The sequence below is a fragment of the Hylobates moloch genome, unplaced genomic scaffold (assembly GCF_009828535.3).
Source record: "Hylobates moloch isolate HMO894 unplaced genomic scaffold, HMol_V3 SCAFFOLD_19, whole genome shotgun sequence".
Taxonomy (NCBI): Eukaryota; Metazoa; Chordata; class Mammalia; order Primates; family Hylobatidae; genus Hylobates; species Hylobates moloch.
Window position 1 is genome coordinate 37,591,644 of NW_026652294.1, and position 19,838 is coordinate 37,611,481.

The 19,838-nt window shown below is 41.9% G+C and overlaps 1 protein-coding gene across 7 annotated transcripts in view; it reads right to left on the reverse strand.

The window, feature by feature from the left end:
* Positions 1-2,739: 2,739 nt before the first annotated feature.
* KIAA0753 (KIAA0753 ortholog) overlaps positions 2,740-19,838 on the reverse strand; it is a 62,155-nt gene continuing 45,056 nt past the window's right edge. For 5 of the 7 annotated variants that reach the window (XM_058431479.1, XM_032140153.2, XM_032140151.2 and 2 more), the window contains 4 exons: positions 19,010-19,091; positions 14,972-15,092; positions 14,240-14,464; positions 2,980-4,462 (listed from right to left, as the gene is read on the reverse strand). In XM_058431479.1, coding sequence (XP_058287462.1) covers positions 4,345-4,462; positions 14,240-14,464; positions 14,972-15,092; positions 19,010-19,091 — 546 coding nt within the window. In that variant the 3' untranslated portion in view covers positions 2,980-4,344. Of the gene's footprint in view, positions 4,463-14,239; positions 14,465-14,971; positions 15,093-19,009; positions 19,092-19,838 lie in introns of all 7 variants that reach the window. The other 2 variants (XR_009211095.1, XM_032140148.2) reach the window with 2 other exon arrangements.

Genomic DNA, 19,838 nt, shown 5'->3' on the forward strand with positions numbered 1-19,838 from the left:
AACGATGTGTGGGTGGGAGATTCTGGGGAGCCAAGCCGACCAGAAGGGAAATGCATGACTAAGTTCAGGGAGGGAGGCAGAGAGGAAGGGTGGGGGTGGAGGAGGCCGCAGAGCAACACAAGAGGAGAGATCCCAAGTCAGGAGGGTAAAAGGGGACGGGGTGGGGGGCTGCAATGAAAGCAAAGGGCCGGCAGTGACCAGAAGGGGTTTTAGAGGACATGGAGGTGGACGGGGTCTCAGCTGAGATAGTGTAAGGGTGCTCTTTGGTGTAAAGGTGCTCCAGAAACGACTGGGTAAGACCTTGGAAGGTTCTCCAGAAAAGCTTTTGAGGTGTTGGAATGAGTGGAGGGAGGGCTAAAACTATGAGACCCAGAGTGTCATGGGGAATGATACCACCAAGGAGAGAGAAGACAGCATAGGCGAGCGGCTTGGACTCCCCAAGGGGAGTAGCCAGCTGTGACGAGGTGGGGGGCTGGAAGGCAGCTTTGGTGGTGGGAACGGATGGACCTAACTCCAGGCCACAGGCAGAAGTCCAGTTGGATGGATGGAAAGCGAGCCAGGGAAAATAGTAAAACGCTGCAGGTCTGGTTCAAGGAAAGGATTTCCAGGTATATGGGGACAAGAACAGCCAAGGAGACTCTAGGGAGAGCAGCAGATAAAGGATAAAGGGGTCATCTGCGAAGGCAGGTGCAGGCTTGGGGAGAAGACTGGGGAGGGTGGAACAAGGCCCTGGGCAGGCTGGCAAGAGGGGAACCCAGCACTGGAGCTGAACCAGGAGGGGAGCCCTGACTCTGGAAGCCAGCTGTACACTCCAGGTCGGGGAATGATCCTGCTGGGTCTGTTGCCTGAGTTCACTTGGGCCTGACAACCAGCCCAGGGTCCCTTTCTGGGATTTCCTGGGGCCCTTACTGAGGACTGATAGGAAGTACACAGGATGTCAGGCGGAAGCCCCTCCAATCCAGGCCCATGTTATTGGACTCAGTCAACATGCCAGTGTGGAAACAGATCTGAGATCTCGGCTCCTGAATTAACAGAGCTGAGTGGGGCAAGGCCACTGCCCTTCTGCTGCCTTTCAAGAGCCCAGAGAACCAGGTGCCCTTTCACAGGCCGGCCCCTCCCAAAGGGCACTTCTGTGGTGATAACAAGCCCATGATGATGTGGACACCCCTGATTTACAGGCTCTGCAAGGAATTCTCACTACTGTCTCACGTTGCCAAAATAAAGAGAGCTCCTCTCAGAAACACAGAAGCGTGATGGAAACCTACACTGCCACAGAGAGCACAGGGGACTTCCTGACTCGGACCCTTCCCCTTGCTGTTGGCCCTGGGGCTTCCCTCAGGCCCTTCCTCCTGCCTTTCAGACCCACTGGCCACAGTGCAGTTCATGCCTCCACCTCCCCCACTCCCCCAACACACACACACACATTCGGACCACCTTCAGGAAAGCAGGAACCGTTAGCCCAGGGAGGAAGTGGAGCGAGGAAAGCGCTTCTCTCCTCACCATCTCTCCTCCAAACCCCAGCACCAGCAGGCAGAAGGAGAAGGGACCACAGTGCTGAAATAGTAACAGAACACGAGAGGCAAGGGGCTCCCATGCACATCCTTCTGTCTTCTCTAGTCCCTGTGCCGCCCCAGCTTAGTCCCCCAGGAGCACCCTGGCCAAGGCTTGCTCAAGGTCAGGAGCAGCATGAGGCTGAGGCCCATCCCCTGCTCCAGGAGGAGGAAGCAAGTTCTTGCCATCTGAGCTAGAATTGCAATGGCAGCAGTACCTCCAAGATGGAATTATAGTTCTCAAATGGCATTCTATCTCGGGGTCACAAAAGGACATCACAGATTTCTGTGGACTATATGAGATGTGACAGACCCCCTGTATAAAATCAATCAGTCTGCCCTTCACCTTTCATTAATTCAGAAGAATTTACTGAGCACCAACTACAAGCTAGGCAGGGTCCCTGCCCTCAAGGAGCTAAACAGACTAGAGGTAAGCACAGAAACAGACAGAAATCCCGTGTGACCAAGCTGTGCCAGTGGAGCACTCGGAGTGCATTTTCATGTCTCTGTACACTGGGGACGGCCTATGCAACACAAAAACACTGAACTCGTGTGTTTCTGCTTCTGAAAATAGTACACGAATAGTTCGTGACAAAGCTGAAAGCAATTAAAGAATGATGTACGGTCAGCCCTTGTTCATGAAGAACAAAAAATTCTAGATGTCTGGCTGGCTGCAAGGCGATAAACAGGAACTTTTATATTCTAAGGATTTAGCTTCAATTTTCAAATAAAAATGTTTATTTCTTGCAGTATATTTTTGTGTCTTTGGATAATGCTCTGGCTGCGGATGTTTGCCACGGGCCAGGGATATAAAGTCTAGACCTGGACACTGGGGCTGGTTGAAGCTCCACCCACATGAGTCAGAGAAGGGCAGATCCGCCTGGTGGGAGGAGCAGGAGAGAGAGTGAGAAGATCCTGAAACAAGGCAAAGCCTGGGCTCAGCCTTTCAGGACACAGGCTGCAGCAGGAAGTGTGAGGAAAGGGACTGTTCCAGCACACGCTGAGTGGGGATAGGGAAAGGCAGGAAGATGCGCTCAGATGAACTCCAAGTTTGTTTGGTCAAATTATCTCCTCCTGTGCCTCGTTTTATTCATCTGTACGATGGGAACAATGATGCTCTCCACCTCACAGAGATGAGGTGAGGATTAAATAAGTTACTATATGGCGAGCACAGAGAGCAATGCTCTAGTAGGTGCTCAATAAATGTTAGCTTTTATTGTCATTAATTTTTTTCTCGGGGGGAAGGGGTGGCAAATAATCCACTATACTCATATCACATATAAAAGTATTCTCAGTGGTTTCTGTAAATCACATTTCACTTTGCCTGTGGGAAAAAAAGGAGATGTAAATTATTTCAAATAGACAGGCACATACTTTAAAATATTGGGTTTATTTTAAAAAATCAGCACAGTACAAACTGCCACACAAATTACTTTATACTAGCAACAACAGGTGCTCCTATTTATTCAAGTGTACACATTTAACTCCCCAGGTTAAACACCTTGTAATTTACCTTGAAGCTCTTTACATTCTGAAGTTATATAAAATTAAGCAGGAAAACACTAACATTAAATGAAAATCAATTTTGCACAAATAAGTGTGATCAAGCAGCTTAAATCACCTGAAATTCTTGTACTTCAGAGAAAAATCCCAGATGACAGCACTGGACGGGTTATAAAGAGTTCCCTTATTCCCTGGGGGCGTCTCAGGCATTCTTTCTGCACGTTTCCTTCACTGAGCCTCAGGCTACGAATTGAGAGAAAGTCTTTCCAGGCGGTGGCCTGATTCTTATGCACATTCCTTTTCTTTTTCTGAATTCAGAGTTTCTGAAAACACAGGCTTTTCTCTTGGAAAACATGATCTGCAAGATGTTGGAGGACCAGGCTATGATGGTTCTTAAGTTTCTTCCTTTCTCTGGGGAGACACAGAGGTCTTCGCGCCATCCGTCTGTTCTCTACTCCCACTCGGGGTTCCTTTGTGGTATGAAATAGAGACACTTCTGACCTCATCGGAGACAGAGCAAGCTCTGTACCTTCACCCAGGCACAGGAGAAAGCCTGGTCCTCTCCTGATTCCTCAAACTTCCTCTGAATCCAGAGAAAGTTTTTTATACCAGATTGTGTCAACACACAGCAATAAAATATGCCGAGGAACTAAAAATGTGAAAATCACCTAGGAATGGAACGTTGAAGAAATGTGTGTCTATTATTGTGCACTGATAGCCAGGGGGCTCCTGTTTGTAATAAACTGCAGCAGAGCAGAGGTTTGACAGCACAGCCAGACTGTGCCCTCCCTGAGTCTACAGCCTAGTAGGGCCAGAGGTCCTGACAGGAAATCGCCAAAGATGCAAAACAGGGGCCCCGTGATGGGACCAGCTAGTAGCTGCACTTGTGTTGGTATCAATGCCACCAAGGGTTCCACAGCAACCTGAATCCCTGTGTGAAATATATGTATCGATTATCTTTCAAAACATTTTCATCACCAAACTGAGCCAGAGGAATGAACATCATATTTCAATAGGAAAAGTACACATTCTGAAAACATTGCCATAATCAAGTTGTGTTGTCTGGGCACTGGTAAGTGTGACACATTGCATCATACATTTCCAGAACCATTGCCATGACAAAAGAAAATGCAAAGTGGGGATGACCTCCCCGGCACTGCCTTCCTTTCAGTGGGCAGCACCTTCTGGGCCTGGACGGACAGCTGAGGATGAAAATTTCCTGTGGGCCAAAACAAAGGGTGGTGCCATCCCTTCTCCAGTGTGACACAAAGGGCCTCGCCTCGGAGAGCCTTTATGTAGCAGCCTCTAAGAATTCTGAGGTGAACACAGCTTCTGCATAATCTTCGCACATATCCTGAAGTTCAGCAGCCACGGCACCCAGAGCTTCATCTACCAGCTCTTCTGAAAAGCTGGAAGACAAACAACACAACTAAAGGTATGTTCAAGGCCAGGCGTGGTGGCTCACACCTGTCATCCCAGCACTTTGGGAGGCCAAGGCGGGCAGATCACCTGAGGTCAGGAGTTTGAGACCAGCCTGGCCAAGATGGTGAAACCCCGTCTCTACTAAAAATACATAAAATTAGCCAGGCGTGGTGGCATGCACGCCTGTAAACCCTGTTACTCAGGAGGCTGAGGCAGGAGAATCACTTGAACCTGGGAGGTGGAGATTGCAGTGAGCAGAGATCACGCAAAGACAAATTCCTCAAAAAAAAAAAAAAAAAAGGTATGTACACCTATGGGACCATTCTTTACTCACTGTGGAAATTTCAGTCTGAAACTAAAGGAAATCAAAGGCCAAAAACCAAATACTTTTTTTTTTTTTTTTTCTGTCACCCAGGCTGGAGTGCAGTGGCACCATCTCCGCTCACTGCAAGCTCCACCTCCCAGGTTCATGCCATTCTCCTGCCTCAGCCTCCTGAGTAGCTGGGACTACAGGAGCCCGCCACCATGCCCGGCTAATTTTTTGTATTTTTTTAGTAGAGATGGGGTTTCACCATGTTAGCCAGGATGGTCTCAAACTCCTGACCTCGTGATCCGCCCACCTCGGCCTCCCAAAGTGCTGGGATTACAGGCATGAGCCACCGTGCCCGGCCAAGATACTTTTGAAGAAGAAAAACAATGTGAGAGGCCCTGCTCTCCTAGATAGAAGGATGGTGGTGCTTAGATCCCAAAGTCCTGCTAGAGGGACGGGCCTAAAACATACACAGGATGGACTTCATCCTCAATGTGTTTGAAACCAGAGGCGACCAGAAACTAACCAGCTGCAACCTAGCTCCACCTCTAACAGCTGCCTGACTGGCCGACGGAGGAAAGGGGTGTGCCTTCTCTGTAGGAGATGGGGGAGGACACTAGGGGACTCTGCACGGGTGCTCCTCTGTACACACACAGACACACACACACCGCTTTATTTTCTGAATGGCGCAAGTTTCATATGCCCCAAGTAGCCCTACAAACAACGACATTCTCTTAAATAACTATGGTACAATTATAACAATTATAAAATTAACATTGATACAAAACTATTATCTATTCTACAGGCCTATCTATCTACAGGCCTTATTCAAATTTTGCCAACCATCCAAATAATGTCCTTCAAAAGAAATTTTTTGCTAGTCCAAGATTCCAGTCTGGGATTCCATGTCGCATTTTGTTGTCATAGCTCTTTAGTCTACTGTAATCTAAAATAGTTCTTCAGTCTTTCTTTGCCTCTCATGACCTTAACAGTTTTTAAAGAATAAAAGCCTTTTTTTGGGGGGGGGCAGGGAGAATGTCCCTCAATTTGGGTTTTTTCCTTAAGATCAGATTCAGGACATACATTTTTGAAAGAGACGCCACGGAAGGATAGTGTGTCCCTTCAGTGCACCATGATATCTATTTGATATCCGTTAATGATGTCAGTTAATTTTGCATCACTGGGTTATGGTGATGTCTGCCAGGCTTCGCCCTTGTAAAGTTACGTTTTCCTCTTTGTAATTAATAGGTATAGTGGAGGGAGATACTTTGAGACTATGTAAATTCCTGTTTCTCATGAAATTCACCTAAATCAATTATTACAGGGTTGCCAAACACGGATTTTCTACTTCCATCATTCCTTCTCCATTTAATAGCTGGCATTCTACTGTAATGAAAGCTTTCCCTTCTCCTTTACTTATGTATTCATTCCTATCAGTTTGGCCTTATAGATTCTTATTTGACTGTATAGTTTGTAATCCATTACTATTATTACGTACTTTGAGGCTTGAAAACGTCCTGGATTTGGCCAGTAGGCGCCTCTTGGGAACTCCTGTGAACTCTCGACATGTCCCCATCCTTCTTTGAGCACTTCCTTTCTAGCACAGCATGTCTGAGGCTTATCTTACATTTTTCCAGCCCCAGCCTTGTAGTCAGCCATTCTTCCAAGAAGCCCTGGTACCTCTTCATCTGGTGCCTCTTCATGGAGAACGGTATTTAGAAACCAAGATGTGGGTACCGGGTGTGCTCACTGCTACTGGCGCCTCTGCTTCTGGGCCTTCTCAGCAGACAAACTAAGAAACACTCTGTATCTATTTCTACATCTATAAAAAACCATATATTCATCCCAGCCTTCCCCTAGAAACCTTGCTCCCATTATTCACAATGTACTTACTTATTTGACCAATCCTAAAATATAGAGAAAGTAGTTTTCAACTGTTAACCCATGCCACTGTGTAAAAGAAACCTACAAACTAGAATCCAGTTATGTGTTTACAGTTCTTTTTGTCTTTAGCCAGAGGTGTAGAGTCAACATACTGTGTTCAAAAGTTATTTAGGCTTCATTCCGTTAATGTGATTATATTATTTATTTGAAATACAGTTAGGTTCATGTTTCTGTTTGTATTCAACTTAAGGCCCCCTCCCCATCCCTGTTGATTAAAGGGGATGTATAAGAAACATTAACATGGTTTCAAAAGTCAGAGTTACACAAAAATGGTAAATGCGGGTAAGTTTCAGTCCCCCTCTCCTATTCCTTCTACCCCATTCCCACCCAGTTTTTGTTTTTTCGCTAATCTGACAATCTTTTGTCTTTTAATTGGCATGTAAGGTCCTTTTTCATTTAATGTTATTCTGATATATTTGAGTTTATGCTTCTAAAATAATAGATATTTTCTATATTTGTCTCGTTGTTCTCTCTTCTTTCTTGGTTTCCTTTAGATTTTGTAATTTTTAAACTACATTTGCTCTTCTCTATTGACTTGGACATTACACACACTTTTATGATTCTTTAAGTGGCCACCCTAGATTACAACAAGTATCCATGACTTGACGTCTAACATTAATTGATATTCTTACCTTTCTTCCCATACAATGCAAGAATCTTAGAATACGAACTCTATTCCCTTCCTGACTTATATTCGTACATGCTATTGTTACTGTATATTTTAAACGTGTGAATACACATACACACGCATCCATAAAACATCAGTATTGTTTCATACAGCCAATATTCACTTTAACCTACCTATTTACCTATCTTTAAAATCCATGCCTTCCTATATTTCTGACCTTCCATCTGTGACTGTTTTCTTTCTGCTCCCAAAATACCCTTTTTAATATTTCCTGCAGTGAAGGTCTACTGCTAATTCAGCTTTGTTAGGAAACTCTTTTCTCACCTTGCCTTTTGATGTATCTTTCACTGGGCTTAGAACTCCAGACTGGTAGTTCTTTTTGTTTGGAATTTTAAAAGATATGCCAGGTCTTCCAGTTTCCACTGTTTTTGTTTATCTTGATTTTTCCTTCCTCCAGCTGATTTTAAGATTTTCTCTATCTGTGATTTTTCAGTAATACTAAGTATGGATTTCTTCTTATTTTTCTTGCTTGGGGTTTTTGGAGCTTCTTGAATCTATGGCTTGATGTCTTTTGCTACTCTGGGGAAGTGATGGCCATTATCTCTTGGGATGTTGTTTCTGACTCATTTTCTCTCTCTCCTGACCTGAGATTCCAACAACACGTTAGACCTTCTTACCTCCTCTATGTCCCTTTCCCTCTCTTCTTCACTTTTCATCTTTTTTTGTGTGTCTCTGGGAATCACTCTGGATATTTTCTTCTGTCCTATGTTCCAGGTCTCTAATTTTTTCTTCTGTTGTGTCTAATTTGCTATTGAGCACAACCAATGAATTCCTCATTTCAGAAACTTTATCTTTCATTCTGGATTTTGTTTAGTTCCCAGTTCTATGCCAAAGTTCTAATTCATGTCTTTTATTTCTATGAATGCACTAGGCAGAGTTATTTTAATGTCTGTGTCTGATAGCTCTAATATTTGTATCTGCCATAGGTCTGTTCTTGTTATTGTCTTGTCTCTCTGTTGCCTGGTTATTTTTCACCATATACTAGACAATGTATTCAGCAATCATAGAAATAAATTGATTCCTAAGATGATGTTATTTTCCTCCAGAGAAAATTTATGTTTTCTAATGCGTGGTGCCTGTGGGGCAGTAACAATCTAGAATCACCTCAATCCAATCTGAGATAATTTGGAGCTGAGTGGAGTCCCTGAGAAGGCCTATTTATATCCAGGTCACCTGTACTTCCAGAGTGCAATCTTTTAGGAGCTCAATTAAAAGTGAGGAAAGTTCACCAGGACAATTCTCCCACTTTAGCAACCCGTGAATTCCAACCTCTGTCCTCTGATTCCAGCCTCTGTCCTCTGTTCTGAGAAGGCTGTCAGAAGTGCTGCTCATCTCCCTACAAACTGACTATCCAGTGCTCAACAAAGGGCTAACCTCCCCAGGGCTCTGTCTTCTCCAGGACCCTGGCCCAGTTATTCTTCATTACCTAGTTAACTTCTTGATGCCTTCAAGAATATAGGTTTTATTTTTAATACAGCTTTTCTATTAACAGTTATCCTCAGTGGGAGAGGTGGTCCAGATTACCAAGTGCGTCATCACTAGAAGCAAAAGTGATTACCTCGTTTTTATATTTGCTTCACTTTCTATATTCCTATCACTAATTTATATCCAAACTGTGAGAGAAATACAAAGGTACTTCCGCTACATTCCAACACATTAGGTACTGTATCTGTTTTTCTTCTTCTTCCTTCTTTAATCTTGCCCGTTCTGCATTTCCCCTTGTGGAACCGTCCCCGCTGGAGTGCTCTTTCCCACTACTCTAATCTGGACTAGTTCTTTTCTATGCTCACTGAAAAATCTTGTCCTGGAAAGGTTTTTGCCATTCTTCTAGAAGTTCCACAGTAGAGTCTAAGTTTACTAAAACTCAAGTCTTCCTCTTTCTTAATGTACATCTTGCATTGGTAACTTAGATCTTCCAGTAGCATGTGAACTAAATTTTTAAACACTTTGCCCACCTGAAAATGTGTTTTTGTTTGGAGTGCAGTGGTGCCATCTCAGCTCACTGCAGCCTTGACCTCCTGGGCTCAAGCAATCCTCCCACCTCAGCCTCCTGAGTAACTGGGACTACAGGCATGTACCACCATGCCCAGCTAATTTCTTATTTTTTGTAGAGAAGAAGTCTCACCTTGGGCTGGCATCAAACTCCTGGGCTCAAGCAATCCTCCCACCTCAGCCTCTCAAAGTGCTGAGATTAGATGTGAGCCACCATTCCCGGCCCTAAAAATGTTTCTATTCTATCTGCCCTTATCTTTAATTGATAATTTATCTGAGCACATAATTCTAGGTTAAATTTTGGAAGCAGGCTCTAATATCTTCTGGCTTCTGGTGTTGCTACTAAAAACAATATGCCATTCTCATTTCTGATTATTTGAATGTGTACAGTTTTTACCCTCTGGAATCTTTTGTCATCTTTCTTTTTCTTATATTGAGACGCTCAAATTTCCTTTTCATAATGATGCACCATGGTGTGTTCTGTTCTATTCATTTATTCCTTCACTCACTCACTTACTCACTCACAAGTAGACAACTGATGAACCCTTTCAATCTAAAGACTAACAGCCTTCTGGGAAATTTTCTTATAGCATTTCTCTGATAATTTCCCATTGCTCCTTTTTCCTTTTTCCCACATTCTGGAACTCCAGTGATTCAGATGTTGAATCTCCTAGAATGGCTTCTAATTTTAAAAATATTTTCTTCTCTATTATCTAGCTTCTTGTCTTTTTATTCTACTGCCTGAGACATTTGATATTTTCTTTGGATCCTTCTAGTGAGTTTACTTGAGCCATCATGTTTTTAATTTCTAAGAACTTTCTTTTCATTCCCTGAAAGTTCCTTTTTTATAGTATCCTGTTCTTGTTTCATGATATAACACTTTCACTTAGCTGAGAATATTAATTCTAGTCTGTTTTTAATGTTTTATTCTTCTCACTGTATTGTCTGCTTTGCTTCCTCAGAGTGCTTATCTGATATAATAGCCTATGTATCTTTTATCAAATATCTTGTCATCTCAGCTGTCTGCTCATTTTCAAGAATAAGAATGTCAACCAAGCCTCCTATTTCCTGGCTCACCTGTTGATACAGTTTGCATATTTGTTCCCACTCAAATCTCATGATGAACTGTAATCCCCACTGCTGGAGGTGGGGCCTGGTGGGAAGTGTTTGGATCACAGGAGAGGATCCCTCATGCTTTGGTGCTGTCTTCATGATAGTGAGTTCTCATGAGATCTGGTCATTTAAAAGTGTGTGGCATTCTCCCCCACCCCTTGCTTGCTCCTTCTTTTGCTATGTGATGTGACTGATCCCCACTTTGTCTTCTGCCATGACGGTACGTTTCCTGAGGTGTCCCGAGAAGCCAAGCATATGCCAGCACCATGCTTCCTGTAAAGCCTGCAGAACTGTGAGCTAATGAAACCTCTTTTCGTTATAAATTACCCAGTCTCGGGTATTTATAGCAATGCAAGAATGGCCCAATACACCTACATCCATGCATTCACAAGCATCTGATGCTTCTAATTCCTGAGTCTCAACCAATGTTCTTTACAGATAAACTTGGTTCTTGCCTTCATCCTCATTAGGCACTTATCTTTCTCTAGCCTGCTAAGTCAGTCACCATTGTCTAACTGCTTTATGGCTTCCAAGTTTTTATTGATATTTCTTGTTTGCTGTCATTGATGGTTTCATGTGTTTTATTCATTCTTGTAGTGACATATAGTGAGATAGAGATACAGGAAGTAAACAGAAACATATACATTCATCTGTCCTTTTCAACCAGAATTCACTTGATTGTTTTTCAAGCCAGGAATTCTTAAGAGTTTCCTTTCAATAAGAGCACTGTCACCATAAGCCTTTCCTTTCATATCACTCTTTTATTTGCATTCAGTTTATATCACCTGCTCATGCTAATTGCTGGAACAGTGCTTCTCTTCAGGTATAAAGAGGAATAAAGACATTAAAAGAAAGGAAAAAACTCAGCTTTCTCCTTACCCAAGAGGCTTTAGATGAAGTCAACTGTCCTTGGATGCTTTTTAAAGATCTCATCAATATAACTCTCATCTTTGGAATATTCAAATCATAAACTAAAAAAGAAGAGATAGTGGCTCATGCCAGTAATCCCAGCACTTTGAGAGGCTGAGGCGGGTGGATCACCTGAGGTCATGAGTTCAAGACCAGCCTGGCCAACATGGTGAAACCCTGTCTTTACTAAAACCACAAAAATTAGCCAGGTGTAGTAGCCAGTACCTGTAATCCTAGCTACTCAGGAGGCTGAGGCAGGAGAATTACTTGAACCCAGGAGGCGGAGGTTGCAGTGAGCCGAGATCGTACCACTGCACTCCAGCCTGGGTGACAGAGTGAGACTCCATCTAAAATAAAATACAATAAAATAAAATAATAAAAAAAGAAGAGATAAAAATGAAACAGAGCTAGACTGTTCATATGCACTGTCACTTGGGGTCAAAGAACAGCAGAGGAAAATATTGTAAAAATCCAGGCATATTTTAATAGCTCTGTCCTCTACATTTTAATCTGTTATTCTTTACAGGCTGAGAGATTTTCCCTACATCCACCTAACAACTGTGAACAAAATGTGTCATTTGATCAGGTGGTAAGAACACACAAGGAACAGTCTATCTTTCTTGGCTTGCTTTTGGATTTCCCAATATCCCGGTTAGCCTAAGCGAGCTGGACAGGTTACAAGAAAACGAGTACATATGCTACAGGAGCGTGTGTTAACGAAAGGAAGCAGGTCGCGTTTACTTCTTCTCTTCTCCCAGATAATCCTTCAGAATACATGTGAAGACAAATTTGTGTCTCTACCAGAACAAAGCATCTTATATACTTCGAAGGGTACTATCATATATACCAAAGAGAAGTCTCAGGACTTCAGGGTCAACCTGGGGGCTTAAACACAAGTGATTATCCCTGATCCCACTCAAAATCCCACTTAAATACAAGGAAATAGATAAACAAATACATAAGTCTACAAAAAGAGACACATGTGGGTGAGAAACGTCCAAGATTTTCAGGAGATAAACGCACACAGAAGAATCATAACTGATTTAGCAGCATAGAGGGAGCTGAAACCTAAGAGTCTGTAAGTGGGGGTGGGAGGGATGCCAGGCAAAAACAAGCTGATTTGTCCTATAAAACATCGTGAAGGCTCAGGAAGTTAAGAGTGCTGAGAATCATGAAGGCAGAGTGCAGTGTGGGGTAGAAAATGAGGAGACTGGCTGAAAATTTGCAGAACAAGCAGTTGGACTGACACACTCCACCCCTATTCTGGCAGCTAAGTGACAATCCCTTCCTCATCCCCACAAAAGAAGGAAGGTATATTCTTTGGAAAAAATAAGCCAGTAATTTTAAATTCAGCCAAGTCATCAATCAAGTATGAAGGCAGACACTTTCACACTTCTAAGTTTCAAGAAATTTCCTCCAATACACAAAACAGGACATGCGCCATCAAAATAAGAGAGTAAACCAAGAAAGCGGAAGACAAGGGCATCAGAAAACAGGGAATCTATTACAGGGAGACATAACCTAACACGAAGGGTGATGAGGAAGGGAAGCCCCAGGATGAAAACCATCCAGTAGATCTGGAGAGCAGCCACCCGGCCTCGGGTAGGAGGAAAAGGGGCCTCAGGGGAAAAAGTAAGGGTGGGGCCGAGTCACAGAGATTAACTGATACTTTTGATCCAGACAAAAATTATATTATTGAGAGGCTACTGCATAGGTAAAGTTAACAAATATATAAAATAACTAGCAAATAAAAAGAAATGTAATCATAGTACACTACTATACTACTATATAAATGTAATTATAGTATACTACTTAGCTCAATGATGAAAAATATCTTGCATGTGGTAACTTGCGAGGAATTTAAATGTGGGCCCTATTTAAAAAGAATAGATTTACACCTATCTTTTAATTATTTGTACATAAAAAAAGGGCTACCCACTCTTCAAAATTTAGTAGCTACAGGATCTTGTTTTGTGACTCCACAAAACTACCTTACCCACATAAAGAAAGATGGAGAAGGGTTAAAGAAAGTGTTGCAAAATCAGAGGCCTGCTACTGATAAAAGCAAATTTGTCCCCACCAAGAACATTCCATGGTCATAGCTGTTTTCTGCCCAGGAATATTTTGTGTTCTCTGATGGGACACCATTAGCATTAACAGCAACAGGAAATCAGCTCCGACTGACTCCTGAGTATTGTACTTCTATTGTTAGGGGCTGAATGTCTGTGTTTCCTCCATATTCATATGTTGAAGCCCTAACCCCCAGTGTGGTAGTATCTGTGGTGGGGCCTTTGGGAGATAATTAGGTTTAGATGAGGTCATGAGGATGGAGGTCCCTCAATGGGATCAGTGCCCTTCTGAGAAGAGGAAGAGACCACAGTTCCCTTTGTCACTTGAGGACACAGCAAGAAGACGACCATCTGCAAGCCAGGAAGAGGGCCCTCAACAGACACTCAATCTGCCATCACCTTGATCTTAGACTCCCCAGCCTCCAGAACTGTGAGAAATACATTCTTGTTTAAGTCACGCAGTTGATGGTATTCTGTGATGACAGCCTGAGCTGACTGGGACCCTCTGCCTAGGAAAAGAAGGCTGCAGAGCACCCCTGTGAATGGCACTGCCCGTGCTGTTTTACGGTTCCCTGTGTCTGAAAATAGAAAGCCTGTCTCCTAGCCCAAGAACAACCACTGAAACTCCAGGGCCCAAAAGCAAATGGAATAAGACCTTGGCTAATGCTTTCTCCAGCTTTTTCTAAGTCTAAAATTTCGCATTTGGTTCCTAAACAGAGGACCGTAACATTTTACTGACCTTTCAGCTATCAGCCACGGGTTGAAGGAGCCTATAGCCTCATGAGATATGATCCGAAGGTACTGCTCAAAACGACTGCAGTAGTCACCGATGCTGTGCTGCATACCCAGAGGGACAAAGAGGGGAGCTCGGCCTTCTTTCTGTTGAGAATCTTCTGCTAGGGAGCGAAGAGGAGCCTCTCTTTTCTCTGATCCTTCCTCTGTTCCCACACTTTCATCCAGGGAACTGAGAACAAATAAAAATGATGAAAGCATTCAAGATTATCTGTAAGCAAGGCTAAACTGTTAATTTACCCTCATGGTTTGATAGCCAAAGGCTCATCTTGATTTCTCTTTCTCACAATGAACAAAACTCAACATCCTAACACCATGCATTGCTTCCCCTTTTCACGGAACCAACCCTCAACATGTGGGAATATCTGTCCCTTAGACAACAGCATTCTTAAAGCAAATCGTGCAGTAAATATCACTACAACCCACATGTACTGATGTGATGCTTTCCACATTAAAAAAAACAGCTAAATGTTATTGAATACGGAAAAGCTCCTTAAGATGCAACACACTCAATGCCCATCTGGTAAACATGCTATTTACTCAGCCATCTTGGAGTTTGGCAAGATCTTGCTCAAAGGAAGAATTTCTCTCTGTCTTATGGGAACTGAAAGATTTCAAAATCTAATAACATCAAAGGTGACCGACTAGAATGAAATTAGAAAGTGTCTTTGCCACTTACTTGCCATTACAGGGCCTTTCTAACATGATGTTCACAGCTGGATCCTTGCGATCCACTGTCTTCGTGATTTTGATTGGATGAGGAGACAGGGGCTTTTCACTTATTGCCGAGATTTTTTGGTCTAGAAAAGGAAGGTCATAAAATGACTGCATATAAAGAACAGTTGGTGTCCATTTTAGAGCTGTCCTAGTGGCCAAGAACCTGAGAGCAAGTTACATGGACATCTCTTAAGCACGATAGGGTTGGCTAGCAGTGCAATGGGAAAATGCTCATTTTAAATGCAAAGATGAATTTATATGTTACAAAGAAACCAATGAGGAATACATTTTAAGAAATAATGAACTTGCTCTGAGGAAGGTTTCTTAAGGAGGTCTATGAAAAGCCCCAGGCTACATGGCTTCCATTGGGACCCAGTCACCCACTCGAGGAGTCTTAAGCAATTGGATTTTTTAACCTTTAAATGCTTTGATTACTGAAGAAGAAAGAAGAAGAAGAAGAAAGAAGAAAGGAAGAAGAAGAAGAAAGAAGAAAAAACACTCACACCTGAACACTGAATTAGTTCATTTAATTTGTCTCTGGGCAATGCTGAAAAAATGTGCATGATGATTGTCAAAACATTAATTTATTAACTAGAACTCGCAGGCTTGACAGCTCTTCTGAGTTTCAGATTATTTATAATTTTAAATGTATTTCAAGTGTAGGAAGAAAATTTGTCCTTTTCTTAAGTAGGGAGCATCTATATGTCAAGCGACTTGGCTCACATTTATATGCTTATGATTTCTTGCTGTCAGAGAGTACGATATAAGTCAGCTTTTGTAAAACTATTACTGAGAGTGCAATCAAATTTTCAATTGTTCTCAGAGGGGATAACAGACAAAGATACTGCACAATGAAAAGATCACTTTAAATTGGGTTTTGTGATGAAATTAAACAAACAGAACAACCAGAAACGGGACTCTTACTACCATTCCATGATTCCAGAATGTGTCCAAAACCTCACTTCAGTTCTTAGTGTCCTAGAGAGCTCCTTTTAAATGCAAACCTAGACTCTCGGCAGAGTCACAAATAGTGACTAATAATTTAAATCATCCTTGAAAAAAGAGAACACCAAGTCCTCTATAAGACTGTCTTCTGCATGATGCAACCTAACTTTGTGGCCAGTGGCCAAACCATCAAGGAAACAAATTGCCCTCCAACCTTTACCTTTCCTCTGCTTCCACAAAGAAAGATGCTAAAATGCCCACGGGCTGACTAAACGATGATGAAAAGGGCCCTCGCCGGGCCAGTCCTGTTCTAGGCACAGTGAGGAACACACAATGACAAACTCTCTGCTTTCAAAGAATCTGTGGCTTAGTTGAGAGAGATGAGACACCTTCACAAATACCTCGAACACATGGCAGGACATGCCAGAAAGTGCTATGGGTGTTCACAGGCCAGGAAGGGAACTAAGTTCCAGTGCAGAGATGCCAGGGAAAGCACAGGCCAAGTAGGATCATTGAGCCTGGCCTTGAAGAACGGCTTGACTGTTATGTGAGGATGAAAATGGAGGCTGTTGGAGGATTGAGGGGAAGAGAGAACAACAGGAGCAAAGCACAGAGCACTTGAAAACAGAGAGCACACAAAACATAACACATTAGTGTTTTGTTTAGATAGCTCATCTTTGCATCAAAATTTGAGAGGGAGAGTACTTTTTCTAACACAATACCTCCAAGTCCTATTTTACATGATGACATGCTATACAGGCTGCTGTGGTAAACCTTCCATCCCCCATTTCCTTTTGTCTTCATGAGGGTAGTACTCACGGCGCTTACATTCCTTAGAGGTAATGTTTAACCACACTTTACTCTCCTTCTTTTCTTGAGTAAGGCAGTAACCGATAAGCACGAGTCAAACAGAATTTGAGTAACGTTTCCCAGCCAAAGTGGTGACAGTAACCTAGCCATTGCAGCCCAAGTACATATAGATACATTTTGAAAAGCAGAGGAGAAAAGCAAAAGTCTTTTCAGTAAATGGAACTAGAACACATGGACATCCATTAGGAAAAAACAAAATGAATCCCAACCTCTACCTCAAATCATAGGCAAACTTTTATGCAAGATGGATCATAGACCTACACATAAAACTAAAACCATAAAGCCTCTGGAAGAAAACAAGAGAATCTCTTCCCACTTAGGAGGACGTAAAGGTTTCTTAGGTCATAGAAAGCAAAAACCACTCAAGAAAGAATTGATGTTAGACTTTATCAAAATTAAAAATGTCTGTTCATAATAAAACACTTTTGGAAATAAGCAGCTGAGCCAATTTTTTTTCCATGGGAAAAAAAATTTTGTAAAACCTCTATCTAAGTAGACTGGTGGCTGCCAGGGTGGGAGAAAGAAGAATGATGGGAGTGATGAAAATGTTCTAGAATTAGTTGCACAACTATGTGAATATACTAAAAACGAAAGAATTGTACAGTTTAAAAAGGTGAAATTTAAGTATATAAATTATCTCCTTAAAATTATTTTAGAAAAACAACAAAACAAACAAAAACATGTATCTGGAAAAGAACTTGTACCCAGAATACATAAAGAAGTTCTATGACTCAAAAAGACAAGCAACCCCAAAAAAAACTGACAAAAGATTTTGGACGCTTCACAAGGGAAGATATACAAATGCCTAATAATCACCTGAAAAAGGGCCAGGTGAGGGGGCTCACGCCTGTAACCCCAGCACTTTGGGAGGCCAAGGTGGGTGGGTCACCTGAAGACAACATGGCAAAACCCTGGCCAACATGGCAAAACCCTGTCTCTACTAACAATTAAAAAATTAGCTGGGCATGGTGGCGCACACCTGTAGTCCCAGCTACTTGGGAGGCTGAGGCAATAAGAATCGCTTGAACTCGGGAGGTAGAGGTTGTGGTGAGCTGAGATTGCACCACTGCACTCCAGCCTGGGGAACAGAGTGAAACTGTGTCTCAAAAAATAAAAAAAATCACGTGGAAAGGTTCTAAATATCATTATTCACCTTTACCAGGATGGTTACCACAAAAAAGACTGATGACAGCAAATGTTGGCAAGGATGTAGGAAATAGGAGCAAGGCCGCTTTGATAAAGATTTGTCAATTTTTTATGAAGTTAAACACAAACTAATCTAATGATCTGGCAAGTTTGCTATTAGGTATTTATCCAAGAGAAAAACTTAAGATATACAAACAGATTATACACATGAATACATTCATAGTAGATTTATTCCTAATAGCCCAAAATTTAGGAGCTGAAAGAAACAAGGAATAGATCCTTTCCTGGAGCCTCCAGAATGAACTTGCCAACACCCTGATTTCAATCCTTTACAACTCACTTCAGATTCTGACCCCCCAGAACTATAGGAGAATAAATTTGTGCTTTAAGCCACCAAATATGTGGCTTAAACTTGTTACAAACTTAAATTTGTTAATAACAGCAAGAGGAAATAAGCAACACAGATTTAATATATTTATGACATAAATATAGTATTTATAAAACACTATGGTGAATGAAAGAAGTCTAGGCAAAAGAGTACACACCGTATGACTGCATTTATATGAAACTCTAGACAATCAAAGCTAACTCAGAAAGCACAGTGGTTGCCTACGTGGCGGGGCATGAGGGAACTTTCTGAGGTGATACGTTCTATGTCTTGATAGGGGTTTGCATAATAGACATGTATCCAGTTGTCAAAAACCACCAAATAGCACAGTTAGGATCTGTGCATTTTATCACCTGTAAATTTTATCTTGAAAAAAAGAGCCATAAGTAAATATTAAACTCTAGTTGATAATAAGCATGCTGAATATTTAGGGTAAAGTGTGCTGATATGTGCAACTTTGAAATGCAAAGATAAGATGAATTGATGGATGGATAGAGGGATAAATAGGTGACAAAGCAAAGAGAGTGAAATGTTAATTGTAGAATCTAGAAGGTGAGAATAGCAGTGTTTATTGTACAATTTTTTCAATTTTCTGTATGCTTGAAATTCTTCAGAATAAAATGTTAGGGGAAACATGGGGGAAACACTCACCATTGTTTTCTTCCTGCATCCAAAGTCGAGGATCAGCATATGCAATTTTATTATATCTTTGACGAACGGACTCCTGGTATTTCTTTAAAAAAAAAGAAAAAAGTTTAATTTATGAGAAAAAATGAGTTTAATTACAAACCAGAACTGGTAAAGATGTAAAAGTTCAGCAGACACAACTGATACGGACGTATTGCCAGACATGGGCATCTGTCAGGCCAGGAAGTAATTAGTTCATGAGACGAAGTCTAAAATAAAATGAAGCAATTAGCATAAAGGCAATCTGGCCCAGCACTGGCCACTAGAAGCTGCTGCAGTGAGGAAATGTTCTATATGTGCCCTGTCCAATACAGTAGCCACTAACTACTGACTGACTCCTTAGAGTGTATTTAATTTTCACTAATTTGCAGTTTAATAAGCACCTGTGGCTAGTGGCTACTGTTTTGAGCACCCCAGGCCTAGACAACTATCGCCAAGGGGAGATTTCAAGACTGGGGTAAACTGAGTATCTTTAAACTTTCAAATCCAAAAAAAAAACAAAAAAACAAAAAAAAACAATTGTTTTCCCTCTAATGTTTCTATCTAGCAGCAAAGCGGAAATTAGATTTAATCATGGTGCGATGAAAAAGAAAACGCTGAATTGAGAGTCAGGAGACCTGGATTCTCATTCTGGCTCTGCCAGGATTTTTTTGTGACCTTGGCCATGTCACTTACTTCCTTATTGTACCTCATTTTCCTGCACTGAATAATCCAGGGGTTAGGCTGGGTGAAGCGGTATCACGGAAACTGAAGAAGATAAAATTATCTGTGATTTGATAGGATCACACTCCAG